At 61.5% G+C, this 22,950-nt stretch overlaps 3 protein-coding genes across 6 annotated transcripts; 1 reads left to right on the top strand and 2 right to left on the bottom strand.

Annotated features, from left to right (window-relative positions):
- Nucleotides 1-2,579: 2,579 nt before the first annotated feature.
- Nucleotides 2,580-7,967, bottom strand: TSPAN6 (tetraspanin 6). Of its 2 annotated transcripts, XM_074834777.1 has the most exons (8): nt 7,838-7,967; nt 7,536-7,724; nt 7,300-7,374; nt 6,612-6,710; nt 6,188-6,343; nt 5,437-5,520; nt 3,528-3,627; nt 2,580-3,332 (listed from the first exon to the last, which is right to left on the bottom strand). In XM_074834777.1, exons 1-7 carry the CDS (start codon nt 7,922-7,924, stop codon nt 3,559-3,561), a joined length of 759 nt encoding a protein of 252 aa, XP_074690878.1. In that variant the 5' UTR covers nt 7,925-7,967; the 3' UTR covers nt 2,580-3,332; nt 3,528-3,558. The 2 variants fall into 2 exon arrangements, with proteins under 2 accessions (XP_074690878.1, XP_074690879.1); XM_074834778.1 differs by lacking the exon at nt 7,300-7,374.
- Nucleotides 7,968-8,240: 273 nt separating this feature from the next.
- SRPX2 (sushi repeat containing protein X-linked 2) lies at nt 8,241-14,623 on the top strand. The gene is made up of 10 exons (XM_074835016.1): nt 8,241-9,390; nt 11,249-11,335; nt 11,428-11,619; nt 11,748-11,924; nt 12,297-12,423; nt 12,526-12,647; nt 12,764-12,943; nt 13,087-13,220; nt 13,294-13,415; nt 13,739-14,623. The coding sequence occupies exons 1-10, from the start codon at nt 9,321-9,323 to the stop codon at nt 13,917-13,919; spliced, it is 1,392 nt and encodes a 463-aa protein (XP_074691117.1). The 5' UTR covers nt 8,241-9,320; the 3' UTR covers nt 13,920-14,623.
- Nucleotides 14,624-14,985: 362 nt separating this feature from the next.
- Nucleotides 14,986-22,880, bottom strand: SYTL4 (synaptotagmin like 4). 3 transcript variants are annotated; one of them, XM_074834773.1, is made up of 17 exons: nt 22,849-22,880; nt 21,927-22,067; nt 21,547-21,762; nt 20,904-21,013; nt 20,628-20,742; nt 20,357-20,464; nt 19,982-20,105; nt 19,789-19,879; nt 19,493-19,596; nt 19,317-19,403; nt 18,807-18,985; nt 18,521-18,623; nt 17,451-17,612; nt 16,592-16,697; nt 16,107-16,206; nt 15,388-15,596; nt 14,986-15,267 (listed from the first exon to the last, which is right to left on the bottom strand). In XM_074834773.1, exons 2-17 carry the CDS (start codon nt 22,034-22,036, stop codon nt 15,125-15,127), a joined length of 2,067 nt encoding a protein of 688 aa, XP_074690874.1. In that variant the 5' UTR covers nt 22,037-22,067; nt 22,849-22,880; the 3' UTR covers nt 14,986-15,124. The 3 variants fall into 3 exon arrangements, with proteins under 3 accessions (XP_074690874.1, XP_074690876.1, XP_074690877.1); XM_074834775.1 differs by having other exon boundaries at nt 19,317-19,400; XM_074834776.1 differs by lacking the exon at nt 22,849-22,880 and having other exon boundaries at nt 21,547-21,785; nt 21,927-21,992.
- Between the last annotated feature and the right edge of the window lie 70 nt (nt 22,881-22,950).

Genomic DNA, 22,950 nt, shown 5'->3' with positions numbered 1-22,950 from the left:
ATTGCAAAGAAAATGGAAAGTCGTTTAGTCTCAGTCTGTGATGCTTAATGGGTCTGAGAAGTGATCTAATTGCTCGGCTGCCTTGTCACGAGCATCCATAACTCAGGTACCGGGACTGCCAGCGCTCGCCTCACTGGGAACGTGTGGAGGTCCCTAATTTGCTCCCTGATGGCGGTGGTAGTTGTTCAGCACATCCCGACCCTCTGCTCCGACGTGCTCTGATGTGCTTAGGTAGTTACTAGTGACAGCCCAGGGATGGCACCAATCCCCTCAGGAGCGATGTGCAACATGGTAGTGTGCAGGCAAGGCAGAGGCAGAAGCGAGCACAAGGACCCCCTGGGGAACTGGGCAGAGGGAGCAGAGGTACAGCGGACCCCGAGTGCCATCAGCTGTTCCCAGCCCTGTGACCAAGAAACAGGCAAAACCTGAGATGCAGGAGACAAAAAAAAGTCCTTGACACTGCAGCCACCCTGAGCAGGACACTGCCTGCAGCAGTGCTGAGGGCTAAAGGCCAAAATCCCCCTGCACCCGCCGTGCATCCTTCCTCTGCTCACAGCTTTGGTGCTCAGGCCAGACCCCAGGTTCCAGCTCTCATCCCAGGGACCTGGCTGTTGCTGAGGACCTTTGACATCCCACGGATGTCACCAGACAAACCCTCTCAGTGTCACCAAGGGAGTATGCGCTGCCACGGCTGGTGCTTTCCAGGGAAACGCCTGGACAGACAAGCCTGCTCAGCCGTGAGCACAGAAAAGGGAGCAGAGGTCAGGCTCTGCTTGCTGCCACTGTGCCAGGTGCTGGCTGTGGTGTCCCTGGGGCTGCCAGGCCCTCTCTGCATCCCTGCAGCTCCCACGGGGACGTGAGCACATTTTAAGGGCAGTTCCCTCCATCCCTGTTGTGCTGACAAAGTGGTTGAAACACTGGAACACGGTGCAGCAGAGCTCCCCGCATGGCATCCCAAGGGACACCAACCAGCCTTGGGGACACCAAACATTTCTGACAAGTCCCCAGAGACATTTAATCCCCTGAGAGGGGAGGTCTGAATGCTGTGGGGATGTGTGAAACCCACCCAGCCGCAGCTGCTGCAGGAAACCGGAGCCCTGGGGCCAACCAGCGGTGCTGGTTTCCCAGCTCAGTGTGTCCAGCCGGGTCACCAAGGTACATCCAATGCCTTTGCCAGGACAGCAGGGTCCCAGGTCTGCCTGGCATCTCCCCCAGCACGTGCCCGTACCTCCAGGACATCACTGACGTCTCTCCAAATTAAAGTGAGGTGTCTACGTAAGCACTATTTAACTCAATAAAATCTGCACCCTCTGATGGCCGCAGTGCCTGGTGCTGGCCATGGGGACGAGCAGGCTGGACAAGTCTCTGTGCTCCCCAGGTCAGCACAGAGTCAGCGCTGGGTTTCCTGCATCAGTTCAGAAACCATCGGGCTCCCCGTGCCTTCCTCTGCCAGGCCCATCCCTGCCCGCCTGGCATCGCCTCCACCGTCCGCCCCGGGAAGGAGCTGCCTGCAGAGCCCCTTGCAGGCAGCGCTGCCCAGCCCGGCACCGAGGTCAGCCAAAAAGGCACCAGTGCAGGTTCACCTCCCTCTGCGCAGGCTTTCTGATGAGGATGGGTTTATCCAGACCTGGCCCTGCTTCTCACATGTTCCTGCCCTGTCTCCATCCATCCATTAATTGCCGTCAGCCGATCTCTCCAACCCGGTTTCCATGCTCTGACGCACGCTGCCTCGCCATCCCGACCCAGGAGGCTGTCAGCCAGCCAGGCGCTGACAACAGTCTGATTTACTCACCCGGGTTAAACGCAACAGAAGGATTTTGGGTGTTTCCTTTCGGGTTCCTCTGTCAGCAGCGAGGCTGTCCCGTACCTGGCCATTTGCCACACCACGGGGCAGTTTAGCTGGGGCAGCTCACCCAGAACCGGAGCAGTGTTTGCTGGAGGGCAGATGCTGACGCTGGGCCACCACTCCTACCTGTGGCTTAACCCCTCCTTTTACACCTGCCTCCTCGCCGGGAGCAGGAGAGGCAGCCCCGGCAGCCGGCCAGCTGCTCCAAATTTGGTGATTGAGACCCAAAAATCCCCCAAGCTCAGCAGGAGGGGAGCTTCACCACACCACTGCCACTTCGTGCTAATAAGGCAAAGACTTGCTTGTGAAGCAGCCCAAAGGTGAGCAGTATCAAATGAACACAGCAGCTTAAATCCACGTTTCTTGCCCTGGGGAGAGGCTGGGGGTGCAGCCAGCTCCAGCAGCGCTGCCCTGCCCTTTGCTCCGAGCGAGCGGCCGGCCGGCAGAGCACGCACACGTTTGCACGGGCCTGAACTCACCCAGCTCCTGGGCTGGGATGCTCCAGGCCTTCTGCTTCAGCACTCTTACACAACCGCTGTTATGAAGAAAATTCAATTACAGAAGTTATTTGTAAGCGCAAGTGCACCAGTGAGCATCGGAGAAATGCGAGCTGCAATGGTCCAGAGGTTACCGGCTGGCCCGGGGCAAGCGGATTATCTCCCAGGGGGTGTTTACTGCTCTTTGCAGAGACTTGAGCAGAGGAATTTCCAGATGAAAAGAAAAGCCAAGGCAGTTTCATAGAGTAAAATATCTTAATATTTATTGTGTCTCAGGACAAAAGAGTTCTACTCCATACACAAAATGAGTTAAACCAGCATATAATACTGACAATCAAGTCACAGCTGACTCGGTGCAAGGACACCTACCAAGGTAAAGGCACCAGGAGCTACATCACCAAACCTCGCTACAGCTTACAAAGAATCACTACAGCCTGTACTTAAAAAAGTACAACTATAAAAAAGTATATAAAACCCAGGGCGGGGATGAGAGAGAGCTTGGCAACAAGCCGAGACCTTGCTGAGCCAAGGGCTTCAGGGAGACAGGGCTGTGCTTTAACAGGGCAACAGTCCCATCTCGAAAGCAACCACGTCCGGAGAGCAAGGGGACGTTGAGGGGCTGCCAGAGATGAGGGGAAGCATCACTTTCCCGATGGAGGCACCAAAGACGAGCACTGGGTGTCCGGCAAGGCTGCCAGCACGGTCGGCTCAGCACGGCACTCGAACGTGCCACGAAGGAAAGAGCTGGGGGCTGCGGCACCCGGAGGAGCGTGCTTGCTGTAACCACTGCAGCTACACTAATTATCGCACGCGGTGGCACAGCGGAGTAGTGTTAGGACAAGTCCCTGAGCGCACCAGGACAGCTGCTGCACTCGCTTCTATGAGCTAGTTGAGAAGAAGATCAGTCAGTTCAAAGCAAGATTTCACGAAGTGGCATCCAGAGGAAAACTGGCGGTGGTGGCATCCTCCCTGGCCACAGAGAGCATACCCTGCAGTGCACAAGACAAAGCGTTAACAGACAAGGCTGGATTTATACACAGCTTAAAATGATAGAGCAGTCTTCCAGGTGCCCTCTATCCCCACACGTGGTACCCGCTGCCGTGCTGAAGGTCCCCAGGGGAAACCAGCCAGCAGCCGGGGATGCAGAGGCAGCCCACCGAGCTCTCACCACTGGACAGACATACCTGGCCACAGCCACAGCGTGCTGGGAGCCAGCTACACCATCTCATACTGATTGTTTGTGATGTACTGGGACAGGCAGCAGGCGAGAATGATGCCAACTAACTGAAAAAGAGAAAAAAACCCCCACACATCAGAGGTAGCCAAAACCAGGATGCGGTGTTTTAGGGAAAAAGCCTGACCAATTGCTCCAGAGCATCAGTTTTATAAAATCCAAGGATGGACAGTGGGATTTACAAACCACAACACGGGCTGCTGCGCCCTGCTTCAGACTAACTGAGAGAGGCTGAAGAGGAGGATCCTGGCAGGCATCAGCCAAACAAGCTCCTCACAAGAGATGCTCCGCATCCTGTCCTGTTACATTTTGCTTCACGAAGCATGTGCTATTTTATGGTAATTTCAGAGATTACACAGATATCAAGAGCGTCACAGCCAATTACCCAGCCACTAGAGAACAGCAGCCACCTCTCCCTGTTGCAAGGACAGCGGGGTAGCAATGTTGCTGTTTTTGCATCAGCATCTGAAGGACACGCTACTGTTACCACAACATGGTCTCCCAGCCCCTGCACAGACATTTAGGGCCCCATCCTGCAGGAGTTCGACCTACACAAGCAAACTCAGGGGCACATTTGCATGACAGGTCCCTGCTGGCCGCACAACACAGCAAGGCTTGCTGAAAGAGTGATAAAAGCCAGGAACTGGTTACAGTTCCCAAACCTGGCATCAGCCGAGATAATTTCGCAGCTGGGAGTGTGCAGCTCTCTGTTTGTGTGTCCGTCATGTCTCAGTGACCCCACGGCGAGCGCAGCCCAACTGAGGAGGAGAGCGGGGTGAGCACAGCAGAGCAGCTCTGGCTCTGGGGCTCTCCCAGCCACAATTAAAAGCACTTGATAGCACAAGCTGCAGTCAGGGGCTGTTGGCTCCCACCTCTCCCCCAGTTCAGTCCATCCGTTAAGGAAACACACAGCAACACACTCGTTACGGGAGAAGTATCTTGGCAGGGTTCCTTCTCCCCATGTTGGCGCAGTCAGCTGGTGGTCCCGGGCGGCAGCGCCTTGAAGCTCAGGCCACAGTTTCTGCGTGCCGGATCAAGAGGGTAAATTCAAGCCCCTCCAAAATCAAGACCAGCCGAGCTCGCTCTGCAGCTGCTTAGCACGGAGAGCACAGCAAGCTTCCACAAACCGGCTAAAGAGGGGACGGCCACACATCCTGCAGCTCCCGCTACGGTGCGTCGGAAAACCCTCGGCACCTCGGGAAACCCCGCTGCGGTGTCAGCGTGCCCAACGCCCAGCCCAGCGTGGCGGAGCTGGGGGCAGGGGCCTCTCGCTTCCTGCCGGGATAAAGCCTGCCGGAGCAGGGGCTGGCGGGCGTGCTGCTGCTGCGGCTCCCGCAGGAAGTGTCCTACAGGATGAAGTAAAGGAGAGGCTGGGGAGCGGGAGCAAGAGGATGCAATCGCACGGTAAGGCGACGTGCGGGGTGTGAGCTGCCAGCACAAGCAGGGCACTCACAGGGTGCAAGCCACATGGAAGTGATGCCAAAACACCTCCCTGATAAAAAGGGAGGTCGGTGGGTGTAGATATGATCCCTGCCAACAGCAAATGCAGCGAGTTTGCCCAGCACAGCACAGGCTCCGTTCAGTTTTTCCTGAAGTCAGTTGTTACAGACAGGAGCTCTTCTCAAATAACCTGGACTCACAGAAACAGAGCTGGTGCTTCAGGCCTGGGTTTAAGAGACTGGAGACTGCACAGTGGTGAGATTAAACCCAAGGGGAATCTGCAGAATAGCTGCTCCTGCCTGGCTGAAACAAGCCGTGCCTTTTGTACACACATCAGACTTTGCACAGAAATTAAATACCTCTGGAGACATGCTAGCTTCACTCTGCACTCCTCCTGCGCCGGGCAAAGGGAGATTTACCTGGAAGCATGCGATGCCAAAGGAAATTCCAGCCACAACACTCATTTTTGACTCCATCGTCGACGTCACCAGGAAAAAACAACCCTGCAGAGGAGGGAAAGCAAGCACGTGGGTCCAGTGCTTTTCACCCCCCAGGAGCACAAACCAGCACCTCTCCAGAGCACCGGCAGCTCCAGGGGAAGATGCTCCCGCATGGGCAGCCAAGGGCTTCTGGCTGCCACCCTCCTGCCTGACCTCAGCAAAGTCATTTCCCTATCAGCACTGCACCCAACCAGCCTCCCAGCCCAGCTGCGATATCAAGGGGAGCACTGGGTTGAGCAAGGTGACTCATCAGAGGAACGCCCCTTGCATCACCCAGCCTCCCTGCCCAATGAGGTCACCCGTGCTCACCGCCGGGGTCAGGACTTCGCACGGCTGTGCGGAGACATCAGCACTGCCGAAACAAACTTTACTGGGAAATCACCTCCTTATTCCTCTGTTCTCCAAAACACACAGCCCCCAGCACAAATGCTTGGGTCCAGCTGATCCCTGACCTCCAGGTAAGGAGTGAGGGGGCCCTCAGACATGAGGGAGGGCTTGTTCCTCCATACCCTTCCCCTCCCTCCACCCCACAGGAGTCCCTGGGTGTCTGCATCGAGAGAGCAGCTCTTCTTTCAAGCCTCCCAGGGAAGGGCAAGCCCTTCTCCACCCGCCCAGTTCTGCCCTCCCCACCTCCAGGAGTGGCAGGGGGATTCTTCTGAGCTTAACTTACATCCACAAACACTTTCAGCTTGGCTTTGCTTGGGTCTTTCAGATCCTCCTCCGAGCAGTCATCCTGGCTCTTGCAGCAGCTGCGGGGGATGCCCCTCTGGGTGAAGTACTCAGTCCTCTCCCAGTCCGAATAGTTCTGCACCCCACAGCAGTGCAGCTGGAGGGGGAAGCACATTTGGGAAGCATGGTCACACCAAGGTACTGACCCCCTAGTGCCACCATCACTCCCACGGCTCCCGTCTTCACATCTCCAGGAACTGCCCCGTCTCACCCAGCATCTCCTCCCAGACTCAAAAGCCCGCGGTGCAAAAGGACCCCCTGCACCACGACGGGGATGCCGATACCACAGGGGATCCCCGGGAACGCCCCGGGGTGAGGCGAGCGTACCCACCCACCCCCCAAAAACACAAGCCTTGGGCACTCACAGTCCTCTGGATGGTGTCAACAGCCTCGCTGTGCCGATCCGCGGTCACGTTGTAGTCCCTCAAGGCCAGGTTAAGGTTACTCTCAAAGTTTGTCTTAATCTGCAAGAGAGAGGTCTCTGCAGCGGGGCCGTCCCTTCCCGTGCGCCGGGACCCATGGCCCCACATTAGTCACCTCTCGGCGATGGCAGGAATGACTCCAGCCGTGGCCAGCAGACATTTCCCGGCTACCCAGGCAATTAAATGCTGTATTAAAGGGCAGGCTGGGATGCGCTGGGGCAGCAGGGATGCTGTGTGTAATAACAAGGACCTGCGCGGTGCCAACTCCCCCCCCAAGCAGGCTGCTCTGTGGCGCAGGAACCCTCAGAGGAGCTTTAATTACAGAAATTATTGCAGAAGATAGACCAAAGCCAGAAATTAAAGTCCATGGCTAGTTCGCCTGTTCCGGCAGAGGGGCAGCGTGCTGTGCCCACCAGACCCTGCACCCAGCCTTGTCCTTATGGGGACCTTATGGGTCCTTATGGGGACTAAGCTGCTCTTTGGGCTGCTTTAACCCCATTTTAACTAAACTAAGCACCGCTCCCAGCAGCACCTCTGTCCTTCCAGTGACATCTGCAACTGCACTTGGGTTAAAACCAGCACCAAACTCGCTCCACAGTATCGGGAAACAGCAGCAGCCACCCAGACTCACCTCATGCCTGAAGACGAACCCAACAACGGCGGCCACCAGGACAATGAGGAAGATGAGGGACAGGAGCATGGCGTACTGCGGGCAGAAAAGGCGGGATGGGACGGGATGGATGGGATGGGGTTGGGATAGGGAAGGATGGGACAGGATGGGGTAGGTTGGGACACAGAAAGACGAGACGTGCCAGGATGGGTCAGGAGGGGATGGGACCCCATCCCGCCCTGTCCGGGGCCACCCACCAGCTTGAGCATCCAGGTGCTGCCGCGGCAAGTGGCGAAGCAGCCGAAGGTGCCCAGGAGGACGACGACGGTGCCGGCACCCACCAGGACGAAGGGGACGTTGGTGGCCTTCTCGTCCAGCAAGGAGAAGTAGACGGCCAGGCTCACCCTGCCCCAAACGCCCACAGCCAGCAGCACGATGCCCGACACCTGGGGAGAGGGGGGGACAGGCGCCGTGGCTCGCGACTATCGCGACAGGGCGACGCAGCCGCGACATGCCGCGGGGGTAGGGCGGGTCGGGGCGGTCGCGGCCCGGCGCTCACCCAGAAGACGAAGGTGTAGGTGAGCAGGACGCTCTTGAGGCAGGTGATCACCGGCTTCGTCTGCAGCCGCCGCGACGGGGACGCCATGGCCGACACGGGCCCTCCGCTGCCGGGACGGGCCGGGCCACGCCCCCCGCTCCGGCCACGCCCCCCGCTCGCCGGAGGCGGCCGAGCGGCGGCGGAGGTTGCCGAGCGCTCACGGAAAGGGCCGAGCGCGCCCGAAGACGCGCCGCTCCGCCCCGCCGGGGGCGCCCCCTGCCCGCCCGCTGCCACCCCCTGCCCGCTCCCTGCCGCCCCCTGCCACCCCCTCCCTGCCCGCTCCCTGCCCGCCCCGTGTACCCCCCGACCCCGCTGTCCTGCCCTAGCAGCTGGCGGTGCAGCCCCGGCCCATCGTGGCCCCCTGCCCAGGTGTCCCCCAGCAGAGCAGGGACCAGCCGGAGCAGCCACCCTGCGCCTCAGCACATGGCACAGCCACCATGCCGGCAAGCGACGGGCTTCCTGCCCGCCACGGGCGAGCACCCCACCGTCCTATCCTCGGGGATGTCCCCGGGCTGCGGGGAGCTGTGGGCTCCCCACATCCCGCAGCAAGCAGCCCCGCACGGCGGCCTCCCGGCAGCCTCCCCCTGCTCAGGACAGCTGTGTTATTAATCCGTGTGCTTACTGGCCTGGCCGCCACATAATTAGTGCATTCAGACAGCATGTCCCCCCCCCCCGCCGCCCCATGCCAACTCCCCTACCTGTCCATGCCAGACTCATCCTTTGCCTCCGCTCAAGCACGGTCCTGTGCTCCAGAGCCCAAATCCCCAGTGGCCCCAGCTCCTGCCTCGCCTCCCACCCGACCCCGTGGGACGCTGGGCGGCGGGTCCTAACGAACACGCTTTCATTACCTCTGCCTCGCGGGGGCTGAACTTCAGCTGGAAAACAGACCCCAGCTGGAAGTGCTTGCCTCTGGATGGGTTTCGGAGCCTGCCGTCTGCAGTGAGGTCTCTCCCTCCCTCCTGGCAAGAGGTGGAAAAAAGGTCCTGGCTCCCGCGGTTTTGGCCTTGGCCCCCCAGGACCTCCGTTCCCAGAGCCCGGCAGGACTGGCACAGGCTCAGCTCGGCTCTCTCCTGTGTCAGAACAGACTCCTGGCTCTTTTGCTTGCAAAGAAGAAAATCTGACAACCTTTTAAAGCCTCAGAGAAGCAGGAGGTGCATTGGAAAACGGGCGATCCTGGGATTTATTATTTTTGACAATCCCATCATTTTGGGCCTGACTCACGGCTTTTGAATGTTTGGGACGGACAGCAGAGGGGAAAAGTAGGTTTGCTCAGCCCAGGCAGCACGGCCAGGCAGGGGAGTCAGGCGTCTGTGCTGTGACAAGGCGACGGAGGGGGCCCTCGTCCTGTTTCCAGCCCCTCTCCATCCTTGCTGGGGCTTGCGGCCGCCCCTGGACCCGGCGTGGCTGGTGGGCTGGCCAGCCCCTGGCCCCCTGGCCCCCCAGCATGGCGCAGGAGGCAGCCCCCGTCCTGCTGGTTGTCCTCACCAGGCTGGTGTCATCCACGTGGCACGAAGGTGAGTGCTGGGGTGTGCGGGAGCAGCGGGGCTCCCCGGGAGCGGCAGCCTGGAGGGTCCCACTCCCATTGGGGGGGTTGCAGTGGGGAGGGAGGGAGGGGTGCCCTGGTACAGCGATGCTGGGGAGAGCATCGGTGCCTGTGGGGTATGGGGTGCCTGCAGGGGTGCGCTGTGGGGTACGGGGAGGAGCAGAGGGGGTGCTGGGAGGCATCCAGAGAGGAGCAGGAAACCAGCCTCTCCATCACGCTCCTGCCTGCGGGCGTGCAGCTTTCCTGCTGACTCCCTGCTCCCGCGGGGGCCATCGCCCGGCAGATGTTTGCCTGGATGGAGTGCTCAGATCCAAACCTTCCCCCCCTGCAGCTGGGCAGCTGGGTCAAGGATCAGAAGCCCTTGCCCTGGTTGGGGGGGTTTCCCCCTTCCCTGTTTCAGTCCCCATCCCCTTGCCACGCTGCCAGCACGGCTGGCTGGGGACGCTCCTGCCTGATGCAACCAGAGGTGTGAGCTGGCCTCAGGTGAGAAGGAAAAGGCAGCACCTACACAAAAAGGGACCACTGCAATTAAATGGCACATCTGCTTGCGGGGGACACAGTGCACCCCATCCCCAGGGCCCCGGTGGGGGGCTCAGCAGCCCCCCCAAAAAGCAGCCTTGCTCACTGGGTCACTGACACATCCCCACCGCCAGCCCCACGGATCCAGCCCTGCGCTCGCCCCAGGTCCCTCCGCTCCCCAAGGCAGCGTGGGAAGAGCGTCGGCATAAAAGGCTTTTGGAAACGAGTGGGCGACTTAATGAAGCTTGTGGGGAGTCATTCTGTAGTAAAGTTCATGTCGGAAAGATTTGTAATGGAGTTTCCTCCCCCGTGACGGTGGGGCTGCTGCTTGAATTGGCCTCGGCAGATATCCCCTTCCCAAACCCAGAGTGGGGGAAAGGGGAGATGGGTGCAGCTGCAGCGGGGCTGCTGCTTCGCCCGGGGTCCCTTCCCAGGCTGAGCATCCCCGCCATGCCGGCGCAGGGAGTGCGGTGGGGTGGGCTGGCGGCGAGGAGGGGGCAGCGCCGGCGGGGGCTGACGGAAATGCGGCGGAAACGTGAGCTCAGTGCTGGGGAATGCCGCGGCCGACCAAGGCGCCGAGGGGCCGCGGGGAAGGACACCGGCCCTCTCTCCCCGCACGGCTCCCTCCACTCCTGCTGGTCCCTTGCCCATGGGGACACGGTGCGGGCCAGAGGGTGACCCGCAAGGATGGTGCAAGGCTGTCCTCCCCCCGTCCATGGGGCCAGAGGCCCCTCTGCACAGCACAGATGGCGTGAGGCCAGCAGCTCCAGCCAAGCCCCTCCAGCAGCTTCATCCTTCCTTGGCGTGCAAGCAAGGGGCTGCATCCCCGCCAGCCCCCCAGCCGAGCAGCACGCCTCTCCTCCCTTGCCTTGGCCAGGGGCTCCACTGGGACAGGCAGGAGGGGGCAGCTTTCTTCCTTCCCTGGGGATGCCCGATGGCAGGGACGGTGCCAGGGGAGCGATGGAAGGAGAACTTCCCGGCAGCACGAAGCCGGGGGTCGGTGCCAGCCCACTCTATGCCAGCACTGTTTCCTGCCATAACCGCGGCTGCTTCTGCCACTGTTTAGTCTGCAGGCTGGTGCCAGCGCACACCACATCACTGAGGACTGGGATCACTGTCTGCCCGGCTTAACCCTTGACGACAGCGCCAAGGATGGCAGGACAGGGTCTGCCCAGGGATGGGATCGCTTGCTGGGAGTTAGGGGATGTTTTGGGGCCAGAGGGTGCAGCTGTCCAGGGAGGCATTGTTGCCAGGGTGCTGCTGCAGCCACAAACCATCACGCAGCCCCTCATCTCTTTCCTCCTTCTCAGGGTCCGGCTACTACACGGCCGAGAGCCACACCAATGAAGTGTATGTGGAAGAAACCCCCCCCGAGCCTGCCCTGGACTACCACCGTGGTAACAGCACCCAAACCCATCCCTCGGGTCCTCACGGGGAAACCGAGGCCTGGCAGGGCCGGGTGCCCCCTCACCTCTCTCCTCTCCCCCAGTGCCCCAGTGGTGTGCCACGCTCAACATCCACCGCGGAGAGGCCACCTGCTACTCACCCCGGGGGGGCTCCTACAGCAGCAGCCTGGGGACACGCTGCGAGCTGAGCTGCGCCCGCGGGTACCGGCTGGTGGGGCCCAGCACCGTCCAGTGCCTGCCCAGCCGCCACTGGTCTGGGATGGCGTACTGCCGACGTGAGTGTGCCCCGGCCATCGGCTTGCCAGCGTGCCCGTGGGCACCGGTGGTGGCCAGTTCTGGGTGCTCTGCCCACTAGCATGGCTGGGCGGCTGCTTCCTTCCGATCTTTGCTCTCTCTGTCCCAGAAATCCGGTGCCATGTGCTGCCAGCGGTGCTGCGGGGCTCCTACGTGTGCTCGGCTGGCGTGCAGATGGATTCCCGCTGCGACTACACTTGCCTGCCCGGCTACCAGCTGGAGGGCGACCGGAGCCGCATCTGCATGGAGGACGGGCGCTGGAGCGGGAGCGAGCCAATCTGTGTAGGTAAATCCTCACCCTACCATCCTCCCAGCCACACACTGCTGGGGCACGCAAGGGCAGGCCACCCTCCATACCTGGGGTGCCTGCAGGCCTCAGCCCCACGTCTGACCCAGGCACTGCCAGCTCCTGCACCTCCCGGCCCTGGGACCCCTGTCCCCACGGCTCCCTGAGGTGCCATTAGCCCCGAAGCAGGGGCTGGTGCAGGGGATGTTGATCCAGGATTGGGGTGCTCAGTGCTGGCTTTACAGCAGATTTTGCTGGCTCCAGGGTGCCTGGGCTGTGCCCGGCATCCCTGGGGTGGCTGAGCGCTGAGGCCAGTGCCTGGCTCTCGTAGCCCAGGCAGGTTCCCCAAATCCCTCTCCTCCCTGCGGGCAGATATGGACCCTCCCAAGATCCGCTGCCCGGACTCCCGGGAGCGGATAGCCGAGCCAGGCAAGCTGACCGCCACCGTCTACTGGGACCCCCCCCGAGTGAAGGACTCTGCTGATGGCATCATCAAGAGGTGAGGGTGGAGGTGCTGTGGGCACCACCAGCAAGGGCTGCGGGCCATGCTGGGTGCCCCCTCCGGGAAACCTGATGGAGAAATGTGTTTGCTGGGCGCAAGGGTGATGCTGCGAGGCCCGGAGCCCGGCTCTGAATTCCCCGAAGGAGAGCATGTGATCCGCTACACCGCCCATGACCAGGCATACAACCGAGCCAGCTGCAAGTTCAGCGTCCGCATCCAAGGTGAAGCGGGCTCCCCTGGGGCTGCTGGCTGCCTCCCCCCACCTCCGGGCTCTGCACCCCACAGCTGGAGCCGTGCCCCATCACAGCCAGCCCTCACCCAGCCTTCCTCTTCACAGTGAGGCGCTGCCCTGTCCTGAAGCCTCCGCAGAATGGCTACCTCTCCTGCACCTCCGACGGCAACAACTACGGTGCCACCTGCGAGTACCTGTGCGACGGGGGCTACGAGCGCCAGGGCAGCTCGCTGCGGGTCTGCCAGTCCACCCAACAGTGGACGGGCTCCCAGCCCCTTTGTGCACGTAAGTGGCAGGGGCGCAAGGGAGGACCTGCTCACGACAATGCCTGGCTCTCAGGGGAGATGCTGCCTGGCAGGGCGAAGTGGTGGGAAAGGGGTGATGGGGGGCAAAATGGCATCTCCCCACACACCGGCCTCTCGCCCCAGCCATGCAGATCAACACGGCCGTGAATTCAGCTGCCAGCCTGCTGGATCAGTTCCACGAGAAACGCCGCCTCCTTGTCATCTCAGCCCCCGACCCCTCTAACCGCTACTACAAGATGCAGATCTCCATGCTGCAGGTGAGGAGACCCTCCCGCTGCCCCCCTTCCCACCTCCAAGCCCAGCACCGTCTCACCATGCCCCTTTCCACAGCAAGCTGCCTGCGGGCTGGACCTGCGTCACGTCACCACCATCGAGCTGGTGGGGCAGCCCCCACACGAGGTGGGACGCATCCGGGAGCACCAGCTGTCCCTCGGCATCATCGAGGAGCTCAGGTAGCGGGGACAGGGGGGTCTGTCCTGCAGAGTCGGGTGCCTGTGGGAGGGGACCAGGGATGGGGACACCTCTGGGGATGGCAAAGCATGAGGTTGTAGCTGGGTTCGTGGGCAGCCCCTTCCTGCCGCACTGGAGGGGCTTGTGCAATGCGGGGACACCCCCAGCAAGTCTGAATACAACGTCACCAGAGCTCACAGCCCCGAGGAACAGATGGGAGCCACCACCCCAAGAGGACCAGAGCACGGTTGTGTGGGGTGGGCAGGCTCAGCCCTCAACTCCCCCCCCACCAATCCTGACTGGTGGCTCCCCTCTGCACCCCCAGGCAGTTCCTGCACCTCACCCGCTCCCACTTCAACGCCGTGCTGCTGGACAAGGCGGGTGCCGACCGCGAGCGCTACATCTCCCCCATCAACCCCGACGAGCTCTTCGTCTTCATCGACACCTACCTGCTGAGCGAGAGGGAGGCAGCACGGCGGGCGCAGAGTGGGGACCCCTGCGAGTGAGGCAGCGCCGGGGAGACCCCCCCTCTGCCTCCAGCAGCCTCAGGGGACGGACACCTTCCTTTCTGCTTTTCTAGTCGCCCACCGTAGAGGAGGACTGGGGTGCCGAGGACCTCCAGGGGAAGGGGAGCCCCTCTCCAGCTGCTCTGGCACAGAGAGGCGAGCAGGGATAGGGATGGGGGCTATGTGCCGGCAGCATCCCCACTGCCCTGAAGCCAGGAGCAGTCTCCGGCTGAGGGGTGGGATGGCTCAGCCCAGCCAGGACTACAGTGGGAGACACCGGATAGCCTCTGCCCAAACCCCAGGGCAGGGGGGAGGCAGGGGGCCAGATACTAGGCTGCCAAAGCAGAAGAGAGTAAGCAAGGCAGGCAGGGCAACAGCACGACAGCCTCTAAATACAGTAGCTTCACCCTCCCTGCGGCCATCCTCACCCCATGCACAACCTGAACCCGCTCCCTCCCCCCCTGGGGTCAGCCCTGCCAGGTGGGCACTGCTGCCAGGGTCCTGCCAGAAAGCCTTTATTAAAAGCAAACGGCCCCACACTCAGCAAAGCCAGTAGCAGCCAGCCAGCACGCAGCTCACCCCGAGGGCTCGCCCTCCCCACCCTACCCCTTGCTTCCCCTTCCGCCAGTCACGGGGCACCCTTCCTGGGAACTGTTTTGGCAGTAGAATATTAACTCGAAATAAATAAATTTGTATAAAAAGTCAGTGCTGGGCAGAAGATGTGTCACAGAGAGGCTGGGGAAATGAATCCTTCCTGGGGACCACTGACCCCGCACGGCTCCATCCTGGGGCTGGGCTGTGCATGGCTGCCTCAGTCCTGGAGCAGGCAACATCCTGGGGGAGGAGGGTGGAGAAGACAAGAAGGGAGCAGACTGTGGAACAGAGCAGGTGGGAAGAAGAATGGAAAGAAAAAAAACCAACCACATTTCAAAGCATTTTGCCTGGGGGGGGAAGAAGGGAGGGTCCACAAGGACTCCAGTTCAGCCTGAAATTTGGTGCAAAGCCTAAGACAAAAGGAAAACTCTTTAAAAGCAGCTAGGCCAAGAAGACTTTCTGCCCAAGCCTGTTTAGAGAAGGTTATGTTTATTAAAGTATAAGCACAAAAAAAAAAAATCAACCCACATTTGGCAGCCTCACCAGGCTGTGCAGCAAATGTGGTTCCCAAGCCATGGTGCAAGCCCTCGGCCGAGTCCTGGTGCCGCAGCCTACGGCCTCAGCTTGGCCATGGTGGAGCGGAGCTGGAGCGTCCCCTCTGCCCACGAGCCCGGGTACTGGCGCATCTTCTGCCACAGGTTCAGCTCCTCGCCCGTGGAGTCCATCCAGTCCACAGCCTGCCCGTTGCTCATGCCTGGGAGAAAGGATAGATGTGGGCAGGAGTCACTGCTGGAGCACCCTCCTGCCTGCAGTGAGGCAGCCCCAAGCAAGGCTGCTTGTCCCCAGGGTTTGATGGGACCCCAAGGCTCCTCACCGTTGCCCACCCCCAGACGAACACCCCCAAGGAAGTCGTTGCTGGACAGGGGCTCCCGGTCCCAGACCGTCAGCTCCAGGCAGATGTGCTGCAGCTCCTCGGCGTTGATGCCATTGTAGACAAAGGTGTGATTGTAGTGAGGGTTCAGGGTCTTCTTCACCACAGGCGTCTTCCTCTTGGAGGCTTTGTTTTTGTGTGGCAGGAGGTAGCTGGGGGAAGCAGCCCCTTGGGTTAGCAACACCTGTGCCGCTGCCTTCTGCCCCAGGGGCTGAGACACCTCAGCAGCACCCCAGGACCTGGCCTGGAGCCCACCTTCCCTGATATAGCTCAGGAAGAAGGTCCATGACAGTCTGTAAGGGGCTGGGTCTCTACCCTGCCTCCTAAAAAGCTGCTCAGCAGACAGCAAGCGGTCTAAGGAGGGGAGAGGGCAAGGACTGGAGCCTGCTCACTCCCAGCCATGCTGCCTGGTGGCTTGGTGAAGATGATTTGATGGCAGCTGGAGCCCTGCCCTGCACACAGCCTCCCACCACGACCTCTCAACCAGCCAAAACCCGGGAGAGCATTTGCTACTGGGAGCATCTTGTCTCTGGGCAGATGGTGACTTTCAGGGTCCCAAAGCAGGCAGTGCAGGGCAGCTAGCAGAGAGACCCTTCCCCCTGCGGGATGCAGCCAGGGAGGACAGTGCCTTCAGTGACCCCCCACCCAGTACCCACACTCACCCCTTGACAAAGCTGTCTGAGGTCCCCCCAGATTTGGCAGCTGTGAGGTTCTTGGCTTCTTTGATCCAGACCTGGAGCTCACCCCCTTCCCCTGTTTTGCCTGGGAAAAAAGCAACACAGCAAGAATTAATCAACCTTAAATTTCCATGACTGCAAACTTCTGGAAAGGTCCTGCTGAAGAGCCTTCATCACAGAGACAGGTACAGATCCCCAACTAGTATCTTCTCTTGCCTCCTCCCTGCCTGCTGAGGCAAAAGCAGACAATTGCTTCATGCATGACCCAATGGTCCAGCCCGGTCTAGTCCCAGGAAAGCACTGGGACCACCCGGCCAGCCTGAGGACAGCCAGGTCCGCCCTGACTCAGAGCAGCCTTGCAGAGGACAGGGCTGCAGTGGCACTACCCAAGAAACCCACCCAGACCCAGCTCGCCTGGCCCCAAGCAGGTCCCACAGGCCACGCAGAGATCCTGGAGCTCCAGCACTCACCCTTCCTGCCGTTCCCAGCACCGGGGTGCTTGGAAGATGGGATGTACTTCATGGAGACAACCAGCTCTCCCTTGTACTGATGGAGACCAGCAGCATCTGTGACAATCTGCAAAGAGGGAAGACTTACCAAATACTGCTGGGGAGGCCAGAGATGACATGGTGACGGCCTGGTCTGAACGCAGCACCTCCCCGTGGTGGTTTAGCTGGGCACAAATGCCTGCAGACCCTCCCCAGCATCACCAGGTCAGACTCAGACTAGCTCCTTTGGGATCCCGCTTTAGCTCAGTCACCTCCCTTAGGAAACTGTATTTAGGGGTTTGCACGAGCTGCTTGATCCCCAGCAGTGCTGAGGGCTGACCCCACAGTACGAGTTAGTCTAGAAAACCAGACTTAAGTCCAGCAGCAGCATCTGCTGCTGTCATCGAGCTGCATGAAGGCCCTCACTGCCTGGCTCTGCAACCCACAGCAGGATGTCCTGGCCAATTTCTATTTGCTTCCCTGAAGCAGACTCTAATTCCTCCTGGCTGGGGCAGGGAGCCGGGAAGAGCTGCACCCTTGGAGCAATCAAGCAAGCAGAATGAAAATACCTGATGGGGCAGAGACAAGTCCTGCAGCATCACATAGGGGACTTACTGAGAAGGAAGAGGGAAGCTAGGCTCAAGGCAGATCTGTCCTTTTTTACTACGACAGTACTGCTGTCTGCATCTGGGGTCATTTCTCCAAAGATCTGATTTGGCACAAGCCTTTTGGCAGCTCTCAGCTGAGATCTCTGCAGCCCTCAGCCCACTGAGGGCTACCCCCAGACAGGGCCAGGCAAGGGAGGCTGCAGGCAGCGGGGCTGGGGTGACAGGGCCAGCACCTTGCCGTGCAGGGGCAGAAACTCCTCCAGGTGACTCTCGAAGTTCCAGGTGTCCAGTGGGACCTCCACCTCCCCCAGGAACGTGTTGCGGCCAAAGCGATCGTGGTGCCAGACAGAGAACTGTAGCGTCCTTGCAAGCAGCAGGGACTTGTTAATCTCGTACTAGGAAGAGAGACAGGAAAACCACCGGTGAGCAGGCAGTGCCAGGCTTGGCATACACCATCAGCCACAGCTCTCAAGCGGGAGAGGAGACAGGTTTGAGGAACAATGGATGCACGCAGGAGACTGTCTTCCTTTCCAAGGCTGCTGAAACCTCAAAGTGCTGGGGCAGTGGTGCAGGAGCCCATGCTCTCCAGGCAAGTGGTCCTCAGAGCCCATGTAGAGCCAGGACCAGGACTCATGGCATCCGGTCACCCCACCCTGTCCCACCACAAGCAAAGCTGCCAGCCCACCAAGCCTCAGGTGGTCAGAGCACAAGACCTCAGCAAACCCAGGGCTGTGGGAGCCTGGAAACCAAACCACAGTTCCCACTTCCCTCCTGTCCGGAGAGCGTGTGACCTCGGTGATGCGCTGCCGGGCTCAGGGACGACCAGTCCCACCACCCCGTGGCGGCCGCAGCGGGGATGTGAAGGGCAGCGCCAAGTCCTTCTGCCCTGGGCCCCAGAACTCCTCTGCAGCCGTGCTGCCCTCCCTCCCACCACTGTAACCTGCCTATAATGCCCCAGGAGCCTTCGCCGTGGAAAGCAGCGTCCAGGGTTAGCAGAAGGCCCCAGCTCTGGGGGATGCACAGGAGCCAGGAACACGGCCTGTGACACACATACAGCTGCAGCTGTGCCTCCACCCCACCATGGCACCCAGGGCTTGACACCAGAGCCACATCAGAGCAGTGACCCAGCCTGGGAGTGGGTTTTTCCAGCTTTCACAGTGCAGTATCTGGACACCCCAGAGCCCCCATTTCAGGGTTTGGAGCCCAGCCCTCCCCTGGTTTGTTCCAGCAGCATTCCCAGGGCCAAGGGCCTGCCCAGCCCCGCAGTGGGAAGCAGATGGCACCCCAGCCCATCCCCGCTCACCTTCAGCAGCTCGTTGTACAGGGGGTTGATTGTGTTGCGTTTGATGGTCGTCTTGCGTTTCCCTTGCCGGGATCTGTCCGGCAGGAGGTAGGTCTTCACATACCTGAAGGGAGGAACAAAAAGCACCTTCACCAAGGTCTCCCCACAACTCGCCCCCCCAGGGCAATCCCAGACCTTTTGCCTCATCGGGACCCCCCACTTACAGCTCCCATCTCTGATGGGCACCTCGCAACCCAGCTGAGCACCACCAGTAGTGCCAGCAGCCATCCCCCCCCCCAGCTCTCACGGGTTGGAGCGCTTCTTGCCCTCGTCCCCGTAGGCCAGCTGGCGACACTCCTTCACATGAATGAACAAGGTCTGCGTCTTCTGCTCGTAGCTCAGGGAGAAGGAGATTCCGCCGGTGACCGCGACATTGCCGAAGTCGCCGGCCTCACTGTAAATGCTGACCATGCTCCCCAGAGTGCTCTGGAAAACACAGCAGGGCTGAGCCAGGGCAGCGTCTTTTGATGGTCCCTCTTCATCCCCAGAAAGGCTCCTCTGCAAGCCCCTCTCACCCCTCCATGGCTGGGGATGGCTGCTGAGTGCCTCCCACCTGCACACAGGCTCCCTGGAGGAGAGCTGGGTCTCTGCATTTCGATTCCCTTCAAAGGGAGGAAGCCCCCACACCCCAAGCTCTTGCCCATGCACCCCAGGAGCTGCCCGCCCTGCCTCCCTCCCACTCAACCTGTCGGCACTGCCCTTTTCCATCATTTCTCCCTGGAGCGGAGCAGAGCACGGCCATGCCGCAGGGACTCACCGAGGAGGTGCCGCTGCGCATGCTGCCACGGGCCACCCTCTGGCGATGGATCTCCACCAGGTTATCGATGTCCTCCTCCTCCTCCTCCTGCAAGGAGAGAGACAAGCTGCCTGCATGGGGAGCAGCAGGGCACAGCTGGCCAGGCAGCCGGCCCCATGGCACGCCCAGAGTCTCACCAGCTCCATGTTGAGGCCAGGGACCGACTTGCTCCTGTCCCCCAAAGAGCTGCCTTCCCCCACAAAGTCCTCCGGGCGCAGGTCGATCACCGACTTGGTGTAGTCTGCACGAGAGATGGTGAGGCAGGAGGCAGCGGCACAGTGCAGGACTAGCAGAGCCCTGCTGCTCCCTCAAGCAAGGGGCTGCCCCAGCCTCTCCCATCCACACCAAAAGCCCACAACAGCGCAGGGAGAAGCAGCCACCCGTCCCCTGCCATGTCGGCACCCAAACCCCATTGCACCCGTGCAGCTCTCACCCGCAGGCCTCAACACCCGCCGGGGATTCTTCTTGAATATCGTTTCGTGCTCATCCACCAAGGCACTGGTGCGGCTCCCCACGGCGGCATCCTGGGGTGGAAAGGTCCTTTCAGAGCAGGACTGAGCACCCCACAGGGCTCCCAACCCTGCGCCCCAGGACAGGGCTAAGCCTGCCGAAGCAGCGGCACGCACCCGTCCGTCAGAGAACACGTTTTTGGAGCGGAGAGGGAGGGTCAGGCTGGAGGCAGCAGATCCTGCTGGCGCAGCAACCTGCTTTCCATCTCTGAGAGGGGCAGCTCTCTCCAGGGAGTTACTCCTGTAAGAGGACACAGAAAGGTCTGTCCCAGGCCAAGAGCACAGCTGGGAGAGCAAGCACTGGCTGGGAAGTGCCATCTCCCCACAAGCTCCCTGGAGCACCCCAGCCTGGGAGCAGAGGACCTGCCTGCCCAGGGACAGGTTTCAGCCCAGCCAGAGGAGCCAGCTTCCCTGCATTAGACTGAAAAAATGCACTTGAGATGCAGGTCTTCATCCTCTTGCCAAGGACAAGTCACCCAGGCAGCCCCTCACCTGCCCCCCACACCACTGGGACTAGGTTTGTAGCCATCCAGGCTCATGTTTTCCATGGACTCTGTGTCGCTTTTGCCATCCCGAGGATCTGAGGCATCCAGAAACAAACTGCAGACAAACAAAACCACAGGTATGTCCTGTTTGGCAAGGAAGCCTGTCTGAGAGACAGCTTCTGCACCACCACGATCCGAGCAGGGTGGCAGCGTCCCTCCCGCCCCTGCAGCAGGTGAGGGCTGGCACCCAGAGCAGGGGAGACAGCAGGGATCCTCACCTGGGCCCTTCCCGGCGTGCCGGAGGGCTCTGCTGCCGGGCTGCAGAGGAGCTTTTGGGCTCGCCAAGCTGGGCTTTCTGGAGGAGGGTTTGTCCCACGGTCTCTCTTTTGCTGGCTGGAAGGAGAGAGGCATCAGGAGAACCACTGCTCCAAGCCCATTGCCTGGAGCAGGAACTCCTCCCAGCCAGCTCCACGCTGGGCAGAGTCATGCCAGAGAAAGTCAGAGCATCCCGGAGGGCCGGGCTTCGGGAGAAGATGTCGCTGTGACAACCCTACCTGCCGACCTGTGCCGCAGGGACAGCCGCACCATGTCGCTGCCCAGCCGGTTGGCAAAGCGGTTGACTCTCTGGTCATAAAACCAGTCACCCGTCGTCTTCTTCAGCTCGCTGCAGGGCAGAGCGGCAGTGGAGGGCAGTCAGGGGCAGTGGGGGGCTGCTCCCTGCACCCCAACACCACCATTGGTGCTGCCTCAGCCAAGGAGAACACAGGCCCAGTGGGCACGTTTGGCAGGTGGCTGAGCAGATATGATGCACTGGGCAGACAACGGGCCCAGCTACATCCCCAGCAAACACGGGAGCAAGATGAGGTTTGTAGGACAGGGGAGGCCAAGAGGGAGGAAACCGGAAACACAGGCTGCACGAGGGGGGCACAGGGGGATGCCAGAGTCAAGTAAGGTGGGGAAAAAAAGAGTGGGGTGGGCATGAAGGAGACCTAAGAGTGGGGCACGATCCAGTTCTCCATCACCCAACCGTGGGTGCCCACCCCGGGAAGCAACAGCAGGGACAGCTGCCCCGCACTGGAGGAGACCAGCTGGGCTAGGAAAGGTCAGCCATGGGGCATCGAGCTGGAGTGACTGGGCAGAAGAGGGGGATAGGACAAGCATGCAGAAAGTCCCTGCCACTTGTCCCCATGTACTCACGCCTCCTTGGAGCAGACTTTGCAGCGCCAGGAGCCGTTGGGGCAGTAGGAGCGGCAGTCCCGACACACCAAGTGGTTGCAGCCCCGGCAGGTGTTGGCCTTGGGGTTGATGCGGCCCAGGCTCTGCTGGCAGCGGGCACATGTCCGCTCGCTGTAGCGCTGGCTGCTCCGCTTGGCTCCCTTGCGCCGGATCTCCAGCAGCTCGTTCTTCAGGCGCCTGCTCAGACCCCACACCGGGAGCTGTCAAACCGCACCGGGACCCTGGGGCTGGGGCAGAGCTGCCACCCCAGCCCCATCACCCGCATTTGTCCTCACCCCTCCAGCCCCTTCTAGAGCAAAGCAGAGAAACCAGCACCCTGCCTGGCACGGCCACATCCTCACCTGATTCTCCTCTCCTCTGCTTTGCGGAGCTCCTCGTCGCGCTGCAGGACTTGCAGGATCAAATCCCTCTCCACATCCGACAGGAAAGACAGATCCACGGCCTCCGACATCGCTCGCCCTCGCCAGAAGTAGCCAGCAGTGCTAGGAGTAAGCCGGGCGCTCAGCGCAGCCGCCCCGCCGGCCAGCACCCCAGCTCTGCTGGGTGCCCCATGCCCCACACCCCGGGGTGTCACCCCCCAGCCCCCATGGCCGCGCCCAGCCACCGCCGCGGCCCTGCCCAGGGGCACGGCGCTGCCGCGGGCCGGGCTCTCGGCCGCCTGCCAGCCCCGCTGACCTCAGCCGGGGTTCCGTGGGACCGGAGCCGACGCCCAGCACCCCCGGGGCACCCCCGGGGAGGAAGGAGCTGCCTCAGGCTGCTGCACCCACAAATGCACCCCGGGCTGTCCAAGCCGCTGGCATGTGTCTGTATCCGCCCCCCACCCCCCCCCCCGCATCGCAGCCGGGAGCAGAGGCGGGAGCAGGATCCGGCCCGGCGGCCGGTCCCCGACAGCCGGTCCCAGACGGAGCCGGGCAGAGCCGCGCTCCCGGAGCACCCGCTCGGGGGTCTGCAGCCTCCCCGCTCTCCGCTCCCCGCCCGGGGCGGCCGTACCGGCGAGCCGGGAGACGGATGGCGGCTGGAAGCGGCCGCTGCCCAGCCCGGCGGGAGGGACCTTCCTGCCCTGCAGCCGCACCGCGCCCCGGCGTCGAGAAGGGGGGCGGCGGGCCGGGCCCTGGGCTCCTCTCTACCGGGGCGGGGGGTTGGTGCAGGGCCACCGGGACAGGGACACGCCGGCAGCCCCGCGCCTGACCGGCTCCGGTGGCTCTCGGGACACCGCGACGCCGTCCCCCCGCCAGCAGAGAGACCCCGACCTCCCCCCGGTACCTGCAGCGGCTCCGGCCGGCGCCTCCCGGCAGCAGCGGAGAATGGGGGGGGGGGGGGGGGGGGGGGCGGGGGGAGTGCGGGCGGTGCCTCCTCCTTAAAGGG

This window comes from Strix aluco, chromosome 10 (genome assembly GCF_031877795.1).
Source record: "Strix aluco isolate bStrAlu1 chromosome 10, bStrAlu1.hap1, whole genome shotgun sequence".
NCBI lineage: Eukaryota > Metazoa > Chordata > Aves > Strigiformes > Strigidae > Strix > Strix aluco.
Note: the sequence above shows the minus strand (reverse complement) of the source record. Positions and strands in the feature narration are given on the sequence as shown.

Excerpts from the sequence above, each read along its gene's own strand:
- SRPX2 (XM_074835016.1), top strand. The coding sequence starts at position 9,321 with ATGGCGCAGGAGGCAGCCCCCGTCCTGCTGGTTGTCCTCACCAGGCTG. Across the intron at positions 11,620-11,747 it reads TGGGATGGCGTACTGCCGAC|AAATCCGGTGCCATGTGCTG; the intron begins GTGAGTGTGCCC and ends TCTCTGTCCCAG. Across the intron at positions 12,944-13,086 it reads CTCCCAGCCCCTTTGTGCAC|CCATGCAGATCAACACGGCC; the intron begins GTAAGTGGCAGG and ends CTCTCGCCCCAG.
- SYTL4 (XM_074834773.1), bottom strand. The coding sequence starts at position 22,036 with ATGTCGGAGGCCGTGGATCTGTCTTTCCTGTCGGATGTGGAGAGGGAT. Across the intron at positions 20,743-20,903 it reads CCTGCGGCACAGGTCGGCAG|CCAGCAAAAGAGAGACCGTG; the intron begins GTAGGGTTGTCA and ends CTCTCCTTCCAG. Across the intron at positions 16,207-16,591 it reads TGCTGGGAACGGCAGGAAGG|GCAAAACAGGGGAAGGGGGT; the intron begins GTGAGTGCTGGA and ends CTTTTTTCCCAG.
- TSPAN6 (XM_074834777.1), bottom strand. The coding sequence starts at position 7,924 with ATGGCGTCCCCGTCGCGGCGGCTGCAGACGAAGCCGGTGATCACCTGC. Across the intron at positions 7,725-7,837 it reads CCTACACCTTCGTCTTCTGG|GTGTCGGGCATCGTGCTGCT; the intron begins GTGAGCGCCGGG and ends CCCTCTCCCCAG. Across the intron at positions 5,521-6,187 it reads AGCTGAAAGTGTTTGTGGAT|GGTTGTTTTTTCCTGGTGAC; the intron begins GTAAGTTAAGCT and ends CCTCCTCTGCAG.